A 16,808-nucleotide genomic window follows, 5' to 3' on the forward strand; every position below is an offset into this window, starting at 1 on the left:
TGACAGCTACGTTCTGTTGTTCCCGATGACTGTTTTCTACAGTCATTGGTTGTTCCAGGCGGCAGCGTTATGGTTGCCATGGTTACAGGGCGACGCACTCTCTCTGCGACTGTGTGTTTCCTGGGTGAGAGAGCGCCTTTTTGTTGTTGTTGTTGTGCTAAGCTATGCCGAGCAGTTTGGTTAGCAGCAGTGTGTTTCTGTTGGAAAATAAATGGCTGTGCTCCCTGGCAACTCAGGGGAGCAAGACCAAACGACACCTCTGTCTCCTCCTTGTCTGAGCTCGCCACAATATGTTTGGCTATACCCTCTATTTTTGGTAATTCCATGCCGGTGGATACCCAAACAAAACACGCATTAAGAGGCCCTAATGCCCGTGTCTCAATCTCGCGTCTCATAATGAAGAAATATTTTTAAAAATGATTTCATATAAAGGAAATAGGCAGAGTGTTACAGGCATTGCACTAAAGAATGTAGCATCATAGGCAGTGTAGTCCGTGCTGCAGGGAGAATGGACTGCCATACCCGTTATGTGTCTGTGAGCGAGGGAGGGAGAAAAAGGAAAAGTACGAGCCGTCATCGAGCAAAAACGGGAGCTGGAAGCATGTAAATATAATAATAACCACTGCAGCCAAGAAGAGTGCCTGACGAGCCCAGTTGTAAGTCTGACAAGACTCGACTGTACACTGTGTTCGTGTTTTCCTCCGAAACAATAAGTTCCGTTGGAGCCTTTCAACGCCTCTCTCTGTCTCTCGCTAGCAAAGTTGACCCAGACAACAAAGTAAAGCTATTTTTCGGCTACGAGCCCGACACGAACCCGACGTATTAGCCAGAGGTCCCTTTACTACGGTTCGGAGCCGCGGACCTTCAGTAATAGTAATAAATCACAGCAATAGTACATTCATGTAGTTGTAAAAAGCATGATAATATATTAAGTAATCCAAAGTATTCAGAATACGTTACTCTCATTGAGTAACGTAACGGAATACGTTACAAAATACATTTTGGGGCATGTATTCTGTAATCTGTAGTGGAATACATTTTAAAAGTAACCTTCCCAACACTGGTGACCAGAGGTTTCAGCCGATCTCTCGGCCTGTTATTATGTTAACATCTGTCGCAGAAGAGATGCTAAAGTCCTTCAAATCACTATCATTCCCGACCATGCTGCAAAAAAGGTGTCTTAATTTGTAAGCTTCTTACTTTGACTCCTAAGGAAATACATATATATCTTGTCTTTTGACTTGCACTACTAATAAGAGAATTCAAAGTATCACCACCTCTGCATTGATTTTGAAGTGCCGAGTTTAAGATTTGTTTGGGGAGGTCTGTTTATGACGCAGTATCAATTTAAAAGAAAATGAAAATGATGATGATGATAAATATCACCACAACTTAATCTTCAAAGGCCCCTTTAAAGTGCAGGGTCTTGACTGTAAAACTCCTTTTCTTTTGTAGTTTAGAGACTTTAAAGTCTACATTTTTATGCTAGCATTCAGTTTGTAATAGCAGGTGTCAGGATCGACAAATAGCACATCATCTCAATTTCAAACAAAACTTTCATCATAAAATCGGTTTTTGAACATGTTTTTTTGCCGTGACATGCCTGTAGGTTTTATTAAACAGAACCAAGATGAGTAATGAATTTGTACAGATCTAGAATCAGATCGCAGCAGTCGGCCCGAGTGCCTATGTAACAAGAACAAATAATCAACCACGAAATATGAAAATGGCTCGGAGGCAGATATGGAGATGATTGCTTGCTCATGCATTTTTGTTTTTTCTCTTCGGATTGCAGATCTTGGATGAGACACGAAAGTTACTTTTTATCTGTCCTTTTGCCTCCCAGAGTTTTCAGTGCAAATCCTCGTTTACCAAGCCGCCAAACAACTAAGTTGCCTGTGGTCTCTGATGTCATTAACAGTGAACAGAAAGGCTGAATTGCATTTAGCAGCTGCTGGCTACAAAATGGAATAAAGTGTGCAAATTCACTTCAGCAAGCAAACATTTTGTCCAGTCATCACTTTCTCTGCCTCCACTTCACCTTTATTGTTGTCTCCTGTTTTCCACACTGATACAAAAACAAGACTGCACTACATTAAATATTGAATATCGTAATTGGGTCTTAAAGCCTCAGCTAAATCTCTAGTTCTGATTTTGCACCTGCTCACATAACGTGCAGAGACTAAATGGGCGGATTTCATACACATCACACGCTGTTACTGGCTGCAGACAATGGGCAGACACATCCAATAAAAGCTGTATTGTATTGTACTTTTCACACACTCAGACGCACACAAACGCACACACACCCTTTGCTCCGGTTTCAACACCTGACGCAATCCCAGGAAACAGACACGGTAGTGTTTTCCCAGTTAGCACTACTCATAACAGCAACAGTCATTTAACCGTCTCAAGGCACGATTGCATTTTCTTGCGATATACTGATTAATGATGCATCGTGTCATTTCACATCTCATAAGAACAGCAGAGAGAAATTCTCATTATTACATGGCATGTTGATCTATGGCTCAAAGTACAATACTTTCATTACTTGGTTGTGCTTTTTTTTTTTCTCTGAATGAGAATTTGCACAAATGCTGAATGCCAACAACTGCATGCGTACTTGTAGCGATGCATCAAAAGGAGATGCTTTAATGTTCAGAAAGACATAAAACACAAGTTACATGCAATGAGGCCACACATCAAGAGAGAAGAAAAGACAGCATTTAGCAGTCTTGTATTTCTTTTTTTTTTTTTTTAAAGGCCAAAGCGTCTAAAAAACATGCCGCTATTTTTATCTAAATTGTGAAACCACTTGAAAAGACCCTTTGCCCTTTTCAGGTGTCTTTCTTCTTTCTTGCGAATGGTCACTGACCATAGTTTGTTTTCTAAGAGCTATGAGCTGCAAAACTGTTGCTAAAAAGATGTACTTTCAGTGCACCACTGCCAGACGTGTTATTTAAAGGTATGTTGCTGTGAAAGGGCTTACTAATTAATGTCTTGTTTAGCTTTGTTTGTAGACTATTAGCATAATTAGATCTGTAATTATGGTGGAACGTTAGACAGCTCAAGGTACTTTTGTTGACTTGCGAGGCTGTCTAGGTATATTTCAAAATGCACTCTTCTTAGAAACACAGGTTTCTTAACTGTATCTCACAGCTGACCAGTTCTAAAGGCCCTTGACTCTATTCTTTCTTTTTTGCATTCCTGTGCATGTATACATGTTGCTGTTTATGTGCTTGCCAACCATCTTAATGAGTGATTCAGCTTTTCACTACACCAATGAGATTAATGGAATGAATAAAACATGGCATTTCTGTCTGTCTTTCCTTAAAATCATGTTGCTGCACTATGGCTGGACATATTCACCTTTCTCCTTGCTGGCTGAGGAAATGTTAGGAATAGTAAATAAACCTAAAAAATTGAATACGTGCAGTTGGGGAGTGAATATTCAAAAAACAACAACAACAACAACAAAACCCTGCCCCGATAATTATCAACATTTTATACCTGACCCACACAAAGTGCTTACTTACACTCCATTATATGAACTGCTGACTGAATAACTGTAGAGTTCCAGACTTCTCCTGGCATTAACATCAGCACACAAACTATGCACCACACACTTCTCATAGCATGGGCATCCATGCCTGAGCAGCTTCTCTAGGTGTTGTGTGTAGCTGGGCCATACACTGTATGTCAGCCTGTAATTTAAATGATATACTTTGTACTTTTTACCTGGTGGATATAAGTGGATAAAATACAATCAGGTTTTAACTTACATTGTTTCTATTTAACGTTGAATCAATTTTCACTCTATTCTGTTCTAATTTCCTTGAATTTGGTTACAAGAACAATAAATGGACTCCCATCACATCACTTAGCCACACAGATATATTTGTTTCACCTTGCTGCACTTTTCTTTTTGGGTTTTGTTTTCACAGACATCGCAGTCAGTTGAGTGTAGTGTACCTCACCCTGCTGCACACATAAGGATTCAAGTGAGCCTACGAGAATCAGTCACATTACAGAGGCTGTTACCAGAGTAACCTCAGGGCAAGACAAGACTTTAAAAGCTCTAAGAAACTTTTGGGTTTCAGTAGTTTAGTTTGATGCATGCTAGCCTGACACCAATCAAATGCGATTTGTAAATATGCTTTTAGCAAACAGAAAGAAGATATAACACAGAAAATTCTCAAAATGAAAGGGAAATCAGCAAAAGAAATTGGGAAATAGGAAATAGGTGCAATGATTTATTGAAACATCTTCAAACATGCATGCAATTCTAACACGCTTGAAAGTTGAGATTTGGTATGACTACGTTTATTTGTTAACACAGCTTGAATGTTGAGGTCCAGACTCTGGGGAGGCCAATCCATGACTGGTAATGTTCAATTGTGTGTTTTTCTGTGTACGTGTCCATGACTGGCAGTGTGTTTAAGATCAAGATGATATTGCATGGTGGATCAAAACCTGATGGTACTAGGTATTTGGCTTCTTGACAACCACCCTTCGACTGAAACCATTCCTGATGAAGCTTCAGTAAACAGCAGATGGATCTGAGGCCCAGATGCATCTCTCAGGTCTTGTGCCAGATTGTTACTGGATCTTTCAGATACTCTTGATCGCTGTAGATACTTTTTGCAACAGGCTGTCCCTAAGTATACGATTTAAACTGTTTCGTCATTCATTGCCTGACGTGTAGACACAACGCTGGTTCATCTTTTAAGTTTGGGATTCTTTTTGTCCTCATAGAACGTTGTTAAGTGGTTCAGGAAACAAAAACATATATTCCTCTAACAATGGTAAAATACCATTGACTGGACTAAACAAACAGTTAATGTCCAAAGAAAAGTGTTGAAAGGCAGACAGAAAGCCTGGAGAAACATTGTTCACTTCAAAATTACAAGAACGTCTGACTCTTTAGAAGCAAAATATAAAGAAATGAGGGGTGACTCAGGACTATTGCACAAGACTGTAGCTCTGGCTGTGAGATTCAAAAACTGGGCTTGTGGCCAGAATTTGAGATGCTAATGAGAAAAGCTCTCCTCTCTTTCAGTGACTACTGAGCTGTGAATGTGTGTATTTATGAATGTTGAGCAGGTTGTTGGCCAAAAGGTGAATGCTTTTGTGGATAAATAAAGGTTATGTGATTTGTGCAGCTGCTTTTCTAATGAAATGTCAAATTAAGGGCAGTAATACACATAACAGCATATCTGCCAGCTTTGAGCAACAAGTGTTTTTTTTCTTTTTTCCCCCATGCTTTTTAGGAAATAACTCAATGGGTTTTTACCCCCAGTTTCAGTCTGACACCTCAGGCAGGTAGTTGTCCGTATGTGCATTTTTTTTCAAGCCGGGCGGATCATCATCGTATATACACACAAAATCAATATTGCCGAAAGCACCCTCCTCCACCCAGCAGTGTACAGGTCATGAAATAAATAGCCACAGGTTTGAATAGTAGCCTCAGCATGAGGGAGAGTGTCCAAACTGGTAACAGAAAACAGGGTGCTGCAGGGAAAAAAAAAAAAACGTATTGTGTTAGCCCTCTTTGCAGGATCAAAACAGAACAGTAAAAATTGAAATTCGTTACAGTTGACAGATAGAGACTTAGTACAGTACTTTCTGCGTACTTTGTTCTCTGTCTTTTTCCTCTCTCCACACATATGCACACGTTACAGTGCTCCTCTGTTTACTATCAAAGTTCAACTCTTAGGCCAGCATTGTGATCAGCTGTATGGCTGGACCACAGTGGCCCGGAGAAAATGCTAACTAATTTCCTGCTGGGGTTCTTACCCATCACCACAGGCACCAACAAACACACGAATAAAGACATGCATACAAAGCACCCTACAGCCTTCCATAACTGTGGATCGGATTTTATTCAGGGTACCCCATTAATTCCTTATGGATGCTCATATTGATTCTGGGTGCCTCTGGTCTTGTTAATTCAGCTCAGCCCAGATGGGTTTTGATTCGGTTTGTGTTGCCTGAAGGTGACTGCTGCTTTTAAAGAAAAAAAGAAAAGGAAAAAAAAAGAGTGAACATAGCCAAGATAGATGCAGTAGATTTAGTAACCAAACGGAGGGGTAGGACAGAAAGAGAGAATATGAGAGAATGTGGTCGAAGTGAGAGATAAGGATAGAGAAACAAGAACAAAGAATATATCACATAAAGTCAGATATCGTGCGAGAAGGGAAGATAATGAACGTAGGATGTTATGTGGTTCCACTCTTTGAACTTTTTGATGAAAACAGAGAAAATGAATGTTACACTCAATTACTGATTTTCATCTTAATGCATCAAGGAGGTTTTCACTCTCTTCTTTTTTCATTAGCTCATTATGCTAATGAGTCATTACATAAAATCCGCTCAAAGAAAATGCAGTTGGGAGACCATTTGCATGCTTTTGAGCATTGGCACATATTTATGTCAGGGCACTGTATGCATGCATGTATTTTGTACATGCATGCAAGCATAAAGGCCAGATGTAAGTATTCAAATATTCACCAGCAGCTTATGAACCTAAACATTAATCTGCAGTAATTAATAAGGCTGCAGCAGTAAGATAAGCTCAGAAAGCGGACCTAAATGGTAGTATACACTGAAGACTAATAACTGTATGTGAAGCCAAAAGTAGAGACTTATAAGTAAATTAAACATGTCAAGGCTCAACACATGGCTGTGTGACTAGTCGGAAAGAGGATAAAGTGTATTTTGTCCCCACCAGACACTTTCTTGCCTTTCCTGTATACACAGAAATGCCATTATCAGTGGTTCAGAAGATGTAAAGAAGGAACATGTTGTTCTTTCTTTGCTACCAGGGCGAGAATGGACTGAGAGGAGTTATTTGTCATTGTCATGCTGAGTGCCCCGCTGCCTGTCTACTGGTCAACCTGTCTTGCACAAAGATTTCATCTCTTATTTGGTCTCTCTTCATTCCTTTAAAGTTTCTCTTCATCTAAAGTCTCTTTTTCGTTTTATTTCTTACCTGTTGTCTTTCTTTCATCTCTTTCGTCAGTCCTTCTGGAGCCAAACGCTGCCCACTTTTCTCTACATGCTTTGGTGCCATTATTGTAGATCTTGTTTCACCTGCATTATACCTTTCTATTTTTCTGTCACCACTTGACTATTGGCCTTTTTATGGTGTACATGGAATATAATACTAGGACATAAATGGGCTGTACAGAAGACAAAGCACAAACAGAAGCAAAAGCTGTGACAAATGGTGATGGCCTGGCAGTGTGAAGACGACAGTAGGCACCCAACTGGCTATACAGGTCAGGTGCCAGGCTTCCCTATTAGAACAGACTCGAGGCTGAGACTGCAGCATGATTATCATAAAGTCATTTAAGACCATGAATAAGTTTCACATTAACCCAAAGCATCAAATGCCATTCACCACACAACCGTAGCGTCTCGTACCTGAAGCATATGATTCATTTTTTCAGTTCATGTGGGGTGATGGATGATACATGACCTAAAGAAATCTACTTCTGTATGCTGTAACTTTATATCATTGCACCCAGATTTTTCCCTATAGCTCCCCGCTGATCTGTTATGAGAGGTAGACGCAGGTGTAATGTATGTTGCTATGAATGGATTTCCATACCTTGATTGTTACCTAAAACGAGTCCCCTGGGGATTAATGTGCTTTATCTTACTTCTAATGTTCCTTCTCTCCCTTTTAAGCACATCTTTTCTTCTTCTTGTTCAGGTTTAGAAAAAGTTGGCCGTGACTCCAGTTATGAACAAGAGGGAAAGGTTCAGTTTGTGATGGATGCAGTGTATGCCATGGCCCACGCTCTGCACCGCATGCACCGGGAGCTCTGCTACGGATACCCAGGCCTCTGTCCACGGATGGCCAACAATATCGATGGTAAAGAGCTACTCAACCACATCCGCGCTGTCAACTTCAATGGTAAGTTTTCCACTTGGTTTAAATCTATAGGATCCAATATAATGCTGGGTTTTTTTCAACGATTGTACTGTAGTCTTTTTCAGGTGCATATGCTTTTAAAAGCATTCTTATCCTAGTGAAAAAAAAAATTACATGCTGACCATTCAAACAAAATGCCTTAGATTATGCTAACCTCCAGTAATACTCATTACTGCAATGTGTATATATATATATATATATATATATATATATATATATATATATATATATATGTGTGTGTATATATATATATATATATATATATATATATATATATATATATATATATGTGTATATATATATATATATATATATATATATGTATATATATATATTGCACAAATATGACAAGTACCCTTCGGATATTCAGATACACATTTAAATCACACCACACTTTCCCTTTGTTTTAAAGCTTTCATGCATAAATCATTTAAATTAATATCAGATATGAGTGTATTGACAATGAAATTAGAATATATAAGGAGAGATATAGGAGATTATGAACTCAGATCACCAACTTGCAAACATTTCAGCCTCTTTAAAATCATGAATGATACTCACTTTAATCTTAAGACTGTGTGAAGAATGTGAAGAACTCAAATTAAATATAAATTAATTCAGAAATGTAAATATATTTATATAAATATAAATACAAATTTAATTTGCATTGTTATTCTTGATATAGGTAAGCATTTGGAACAGAGAAAAAATACATCTCTGAGCAGAGTAAATTCAATCAGCTCTTTTATTACTTCCTTTTTCTTCTAGAGTTTCTGAATTGAATCTAAAAACAGGTTCTCTTTAAGTGGAACATGAACTCCTGTCTCCTGGTCAAAGTGCTTGTGCATTTATGTACATTTGTCCGATCTGTTGCAAGGCACAGATTTCTTGGGAGTTAAAATCTTTGTTCCTGTCGTTTTAATACTGCTTACATGGCTCATATTAGATGTTATTGATGTCACTGTTTCGTTGAATGACTTTTTTCTTTCTTGGGGGGCGGGGGGGGGGGGGGGGGGGTTACCTCTTAAGCCAGTAAAAGGTTTAAACCACTTATGTCAAAATACATATTTCCATATTTTCCAAACATTTTCTGTTTAATTGTCTCCAGTTCCTCCGTGTGTATTGTCTCACTTCCATGCAAATCTTACCACAGCAATGCTGCACACAAGTGGTTACTTATCCATAGCTGCCCTAATGTGACATTAGGCTAAAGCCCTGAGGGCTGTATTATGAAGTGGGATTAATTGATTATTGAGGTATGTTGAACTTAAAGCCAGAGTTTTCAGTGTCACACCGGTGGCTCACTTTGGGCTGTCTTTGTGCCTTGCTGGATCACCATGGTAACTTATGCTGAACACACAACCTGGTTGGGAGCAGGTTATTTTCAGGGTTTCAGTTTAAAATCATTTGGAACCTCTATGCTATCACAAATTCTTTCTATTTATTTATATCTTACAAAAACCACTGAATGGTTCACAAGAACGCATGCATTCGGCTGGTGGGGCAGAAAATTTATAAATGTTACAAACACAGATTACACAACAGACCAGTTATAGTTGTTGGCTGTTTATTAATGACAATATAAAATCATTCAAATTAATTTCACTTTGATCTAGTGAAAAGCTAACACAATTTCCACATTTTGTTCATGACGCTGTCAGAACTGAACAGACCCGTCATGTGGTGGTTAAAGCGGTGAGGATTAGGACCCAAAATGCAGACTTGCAGGTGGAACTACAATCAACACAGCTTTATTGCTGGATTATGAAATTAAAAATAAATAATAAATAAATAAAAACAAACTGGAAGGAACTAGAGAACTAAACTAACAGCAACCTGGGGAACACAGCTGGACACAATCCGAGACGGATGAGAAGGGACAAAACTAAATACAGGACAGGAGACTATCAAAGTAAAACAGGAAGTACGAGAAATACACACATTGAGAAGCAGACTGACTATATACAGGGAACAGAGGGAGGAGAGAGCGAGGGCAAAATAGCAAGGGGTGAGAGGAGACATGACTGAGAGAACAGGCAACTAAACTTGGAGACTGATGGGCAAACAAACATGAAGACAAGACTTACTTAACTGGGAGACACTGAGGGAAGGAAACCGAGAAGTAGGGATGGGTACCGGTATCGGTTCTGACATAAACGGTAGTAACCAGACCAAAAAGCAGCGCACATTTCGGTGCTTTTTTTTCCTGAGCTGTGATACACTTTAGATTCTAGCCAATCATTTTACGTTTCCAAGGATAGTAGGCAGGCCCAGGTACGTACGTTCTTTTAGAGCAAAGCTACAGATTAAAAACGCCCAAGGCGAAGCGGTCAAAAGTCTGGCTGTACTTCACAGCAAAATATGCAAACTCAGCAGCCTGCAACAAGTGCTTTAAGCTGATACTGTGATACTGTCAAAGGAAGTAACACCTCAAATCTGATGAAACACCTGGCGACGCATAGCGTTTTTTTTTAAAGCCGAGAAATGCACCGTATTTGATAGCTTGCTGCGAGACCTCACACCGAGCACATCTACTGCTTGTGGGTTGCCTGTTATCGGACCCGGAGTTAGCAACATCCCCCAAAAACCCGAAGAGGAGAGTCCTGGCCCCTAGCCCTGCCAGTGTAGCAGAAATGATGACGGATGACGATGCAGCAGCAGCCGTTCTTCTCTGCGTGAGTAGCTTAATGTTGTTTGTGTGTAATTTAAGTTGAGTAGGCTAACCACGTTATTACATTAATGCATGTAAGGTGAACTAGCAAACATCATCATAGCTACATGCAGCTGTCTTCTTGTTTGATGGCAGATACTCCCTTCACCCTGGCCAAAAAGGCTAAAATGACCAAAGAAAAAGTGGAAAACAGCTAAACATGAGAGGTTTTTGGACAAAGTTTATGTTTTTTCCATTGTTTAAGCACTGCTTCCAGCCAAGAGTGATACCATATACGCCCCATAACTGCAGAAAAGGCTAACATTGTTACCTTTTTACAAAAGAACAGCTGAACATGAGTTTTTTGGACCAATTTTGTGTTTTCCATTCTTTAAGCACCGGTTTGAGCACCGTTTAAGCACCGGCACCGTTTCAAAAGTACCGGTTTGGCACCGGTATCGGATAAAACCTAAATGATACCCATCCCTACCAAGAAGAGACAAAGACATGAACGGGACCAATTGGCAACCAAGACACCCCAAATTAGAAATACTGATGAACTCAAGATTGCAAGAAACTAAAACAGGAAAATAAGTCACACAGAGAAAATAACAATAATGAATAAACAAGGACTCAAAAACCCATAAAACCAAAAACACTGGGTCAATGACTCAGGTACCCTAAAAACACAAAGTAACTTTTGGTGCTTAAATGTATCAAGTTTCAGTGCAGTTGTCAAGTTGGGAATAGACACCAACACTATAAAATAATATTTTAATGATCATGAATTCAGCGTTAAAAGAAACACTTTTGAAACCTGAAGATTTCTGCATCATGATTTTATTTGTTATATAAGTTGTTTTTTTTTAAATAACCTGTTCCTTTGACAATATCTCTGATTGGTGTAGGCAATGCTCAATTGAACCATTTTGTGTGGAAGAAAGAGAGTTAAATGATGCATGAAACGTCCACTTTTATGCTTATTTCCTGAAGCAGGAGACCTGAATTAGCAAAGCTTCTGCTGCAGTTTTAGGCTTTGTCAAGCCAGAAAATGCAAAGAAAGCCTGGCTATCCTGAGTTTACTTTGTAGAAATACCCTTCTGATGTGTGGCACCGGTGTAACCCTTAAATTTTAGTTAAAGTGAACTTAGTCTACAGGGCTGGAGCCCAGTGTAACACTAAGCTTATCAGCAAATTTGTAAACTTTCTGATAGACCACATCATTTACATCAAGTATCTACGAGATTTGTTTACCAAATAAGGTAGATTATTGTATTATTGATAAGTTATAGCTAGTCAACATCAGGTTTTGAATAGTGGGTTAATCCTTTTGCATACACATTTGGACAGTATCACATTTTTAATTAATTGTAGACACATTACAGTATTTTTTTCCTGAGTTTACCAAACTTCCATCCATCCATCCATTCGCTTCCGCTTATCCTTTTCAGGGTCGCCAGTCTGTCGCAGGGCCAACACACAGGGACAGACAACCATTCACACTGTCATTCACTCGCACATTCACACCTAGTGGCAATTTGGATTATCCAATTAACCTATGCCCACAAGCTGCATGTCTTTGGACGGTGGGAGGAAGCCGGAGTACCCGGAGGGAACCCACGCAAACACGGGGAGAACATGCAAACTCCACACAGAAAGACCCCGGCCTGATGGTGGAATTGAACTCAGGACCTTCTTGCTGTGCGGCAACAGTGCTAACCACCGTGCCACCGTGCTGCACGGTGGTTAGCAGCAAGTTTGTTTGGTAAACTTGTTGATTCAAGTTTACCAAACTTGAATCAACAAATTCATATTTTAACAATGCTAAACGAAACGTCCAATTTGTCCTTATCAAAGAACATGTCACATTACCTCTCATGCCTAACATTAGATTCAGTTCGTGTTTTCTCAAAACACATTTTGCTTTTTTGCGAATAGCCTTGTATCACTTTGTACTGCTCAGTAATTTCCCCTCTCTCGCTTTCTCTCTGCATGACTTCCTCAAGTGTTGACAAATTTTAAGTGGATAAAAAAAACAAAAACACATTTGCTCATTTCAAAGTAGCATCAGACACCTCATTTGAATATTCTACTATTAATCTCCATTCCCCTCCCCGATGCGCCTGTACCTGCTTCTCTGTCAGCCTTTTCATTTCCTGTGTTCCTTCGTCCAGCATTGTGTGGAATACATAATGTCTGTGAAAGCAAGAGGCAGAGTGAGACTGGTTGCATTGTGAGGTTTACAAGAATGCTTTTCTGATTTAGAGGAACGATTAAAATTGCTTGAATATGTCTGTATAGGAATGTGCCCAAAATATGTATCAGTGTTTGTTGCTTCCTGCTCTGTCAGTGTCTGCCCTTGCTAAAAGTGTCAGAAATAAATTCACAGGCAGGCAATGATTGCTGTTTCATACAGCAGCGGCAGATTTGAGCTCAAGTGAGTTTCTCAGTTATTGTTGGCCTGGAGGGTAGAGAAATCCTCCCATAACTACAAGGTCGCAAACTTTATCCCCAGATGAATCACCGAATCCTTCTCGCTTAGTAAAAGTTGGCCTAGACAGAATGAGCTGTAAGTGATCCTGACCAGACATTGAGACGGAATAAAAAAAAATTAGATAAGATGGAGCTGAAATGATATGGGAATACAAGCTTGTATTAGAGCTATTAAATTCTTTCATTAGCCTCTGACACTTTGTAGATGGCACTACAGAAAGTTATGGGTAACAGTGGCAATTACAATAAATTATAATATAATTCATTTACAGCTGCGTTATCCTTTTAAGGTCACATGCTGCATCCATAAAAGTGAGAACGCTACAAATGTATAATATACTGATGAAATAGGGGAATACTTAAACTAAAAACAGACTTTAAACAACTAAATATTTTTTACTGACACACGTCTACCCTCCAGTATTTTGAAAAGGAAGAAAAAATAGAAAATTTCAAGGAGTAATATAGAAAGAGTGCACTTGAATGCTTGAATTAAGGCATGACATGATTACAGAAAATTAAAAAATTAATAGGTGGAATCAATCGATTTGCCGTCTGGTTCTGGATTATGCGAAGATGGGAATTAAACACCTACACGCTTACCAGCCACATCATTCGATTCATCTGTTTAACTATCTGGTTAGTGCAAATATCTAAGCAGCCAATCAAATGGCAGCAACTGAATGCATTTCGGCAAGTAGACACAGTTAAGATGACCTGCTGATGTCGAAAAACAGCATTAAAATGGTGAAGAACGGTGATTTAAGGGACTTTGAATGTAGCTTGGTTGTTGGAGCCAGCCGGGTTGGTCTGAGTATTTGAGAATAGGTATGCAACAATAACTCAAATAACCACTAGTTACAGTTAAGGTATGCAGAAGAGCATCTCTGAACACACAACACATCGAACCTTGAAGCAGATGTGCTACAGCAACAGAAGACCACACTGTGTCCTGCTCTTGTCAACTAAATCAGGAAACTGAGTCCAGATTTCACATGGGCTCATCAAGACTGAAAAATGTTGACTGATCTGGTGAGTCTCGACTTTCTGCCGTGACGTTTGAATGATAGGGTCAGAATTTTGTGTAAACAAGATGAAAGCAGAGTTCCATCCTGGCTTATCAGAACCACTGATACCATCCTTGGGATACCAAGGATGGTATCAGTGTTGTTTTCCCACTGTAAGTACTTGAGTTTGATTTTTAAAAAACTAATGAGTTTCATTTGCTGGGTGGTTGTTTGTAGTAAGTGGATCTGCTGGGGCTGTTCACATCTGGTCAGATGCCTTGAAGAAATGAAGCTTCTTCTGGCTACTTTTTTTTGTGTGTGTATTTTTATGAGTGTGTCTGGATACATTTGTGTTTTCCAATTAAAAACAGTTTCATTATTAGTGTGGTTAGGGTCACCATTACACTGATAACCCTTAAGAAGAAATGTGGGAAAGACTGAAAGCCTGCGTGTGTCTTGCCTGTGTTAATTGCACACCATGGGCATGGAGGAGAATAAGCTAGAGGTGATGATGGAGCATGGATTTTCTTTCTTGTTGCTCCTTATGGATCCATATCCATTTGCCTTTTGAGCAGCTACATGACAAAATGAGAGAGAGAATGGGCTGCTTTCTGACCAACTGACAACCAATTTGGTTGTTGTTCACCAACCACTTTTGCTGTAGAACCACAGAATCAATGTAGAAAACCATTGCACTTCAACTTCAGCAAAAAGCCAACTGTTTAGCAACCTCTTCATTCAATTTGAGTACAGCCTTAACAGAATTTCAGTAGATGTCCACATTAACACTAAAAAACAAGTTTTTTTCAATGGCCAGAGGACAAACTCTTTTTTTCTCTCATTTGTTCTCATGGGTTCTTTACACATCTACTCATGAAGATGATGATTCCATTCACATCAGAGTGGCATGGGCTTTTTTTAGGCTTTAATCTAGCTAAAAAGGTGATGAAGAGGACTCTTGTCCTGTTGGATCTACACAGGTATATCTTGAATTTATATCTTTCATACCTTGTGACCTTTCAATGGGTATATGCTATGTTATCAATTTGAAACAAAAACACAGCCATGAAAGCTGAGATGAAAATGAAAGAAGTAAATGGACTGGTACGTACGTAGGATACTTTGACATGCAAGCTAGAGGAACCAAGATCAAGACAGACCTGCTGATTAGTTGATTCCCCGCTCTACCTCCTAAGTCACAGCCATATATACACCTCATTCTATTAAGAATCTCAACTTAAAAAGTTAGTTTTTTATTTTGAAAGGTAATTCATTCCAAAGTTTTATAGGACAGTATTTAAAAGTTTTTTCGTCGTGTTTTGGCCTTTGCAATAGCATATGACAAATCACGTCTACCTGATGTGATTTGTCATATGTAATCTGTCTGCCTCACACATGACTGATTATGGCAGCTGGAGTGCCATGTTAACCGAATAATTTGTTATACACGGTTAAACATGGTTGCCTAGTCTAAGCAGTATCTTATACTATCATCACTTGGCATTGTGGCAGAAACAAAAAGACACCATGTTTTCTTTTATACATTCTTGCTAAGATGATGTATGGTTTATGGTGGCAATTGAATAAAATAATAATAATAATAATAATGGATTGCATTTATATAGCGCTTTTCGGAACCCCTCAAAGCGCTTTACAATACCACTATTCATTCACTCTCACATTCATTATGTTACTGCATTTGTATTTTGAGAAGAGGTCACCTCAGGATGCAGGTATTCAGTAAACAGCACTATGCTTATTACTCATCTTTTTTCACCTAGAAAAAAGCCCATAACACTATCCACACAAGTCAAAGTCATCCACTTTCTTACTTTCTCAGTTTCTCATGCCATCAGGATTTCTGAACACCCCAAATTTTTAACATGATATTGCCCAGATGTAGCTCCAAGCCACTTTAACACAGCAAGACTGATTTTTCATGTAGTGATTTGCACATTTGCCTTACAAAGGAAAGAGCCTTGGTTCACTCCCAGGAAGAGGCACAAATCCCTTTGGGGTTGTGTCAGGAAGGGCATGGTGTAACAAATCAAACGCGTGGCACTGTCGTGACCCTTTTTAACAAGGCTGCAGCCAGAAGTAATTTTAGAAGTATTACTGAGTTTGATTACATACTATGATATAAAAACAGTGTTTGCTTGACCTTGCCGGAAAATCATTTGCAACTACTTTGCACTATTTGCATTGCATAGAAAAGCTCATGCAGATAAACAGAGGTAAATGCACACATACAGTACTATGCAAAAGTTTTAGGCAGGTCAGAAAATGCTGTAAACAAAGAATGCTTTAAAAATGGAAGTGTTTATTATTTATTTTCATCATCAATTAACAAAATGCAGTGAATGAATAAAAGTGGAATCTAAATCAAGTCAATATTTGGTCTGACCACCCTTTGCCTTCAAAACAGCATCAATTCTTCTAGGTACACTTGGACACAGTTTTTGAAGGAACTCGGCTGGTAGATTATTCCAAACATCTTGGAGAACTAACCACAGATCATTCTGTGGATGCAGGCTACCTCACATCCTTCTGTCTCATCATTTAATCTCAGACACACTTGATGATGTTGAGATCAGGGCTCTATGTGGGGCCATACCATCACTTCCAGTACTTTGTATTTTTCTGAAGATGGTTCTGAATGACTTTGGCTGTATTTCTGGGGCCAGAGGGGCCAGAGGGGCCGATGGCGTGATATGGCAGC

The 16,808-nt window shown here is 39.1% G+C and overlaps 1 protein-coding gene across 2 annotated transcripts in view; it reads left to right on the forward strand.

Moving 5' to 3' along the window:
• grm8a (glutamate receptor, metabotropic 8a) overlaps positions 1–16,808 on the forward strand; it is a 304,220-nt gene that overhangs the window by 234,437 nt on the left and 52,975 nt on the right. For both annotated transcript variants that reach the window (XM_087830876.1, XM_006780652.2), the window contains exon 7: positions 7,718–7,921. In XM_087830876.1, the coding sequence (XP_087687002.1) occupies positions 7,718–7,921 (204 nt within the window). The remainder of the gene's footprint in view (positions 1–7,717; positions 7,922–16,808) is intronic.

Source organism: Neolamprologus brichardi, chromosome 17 (genome assembly GCF_056152115.1).
Source record: "Neolamprologus brichardi isolate AB-2024 chromosome 17, ASM5615211v1, whole genome shotgun sequence".
Lineage (NCBI taxonomy): Eukaryota > Metazoa > Chordata > Actinopteri > Cichliformes > Cichlidae > Neolamprologus > Neolamprologus brichardi.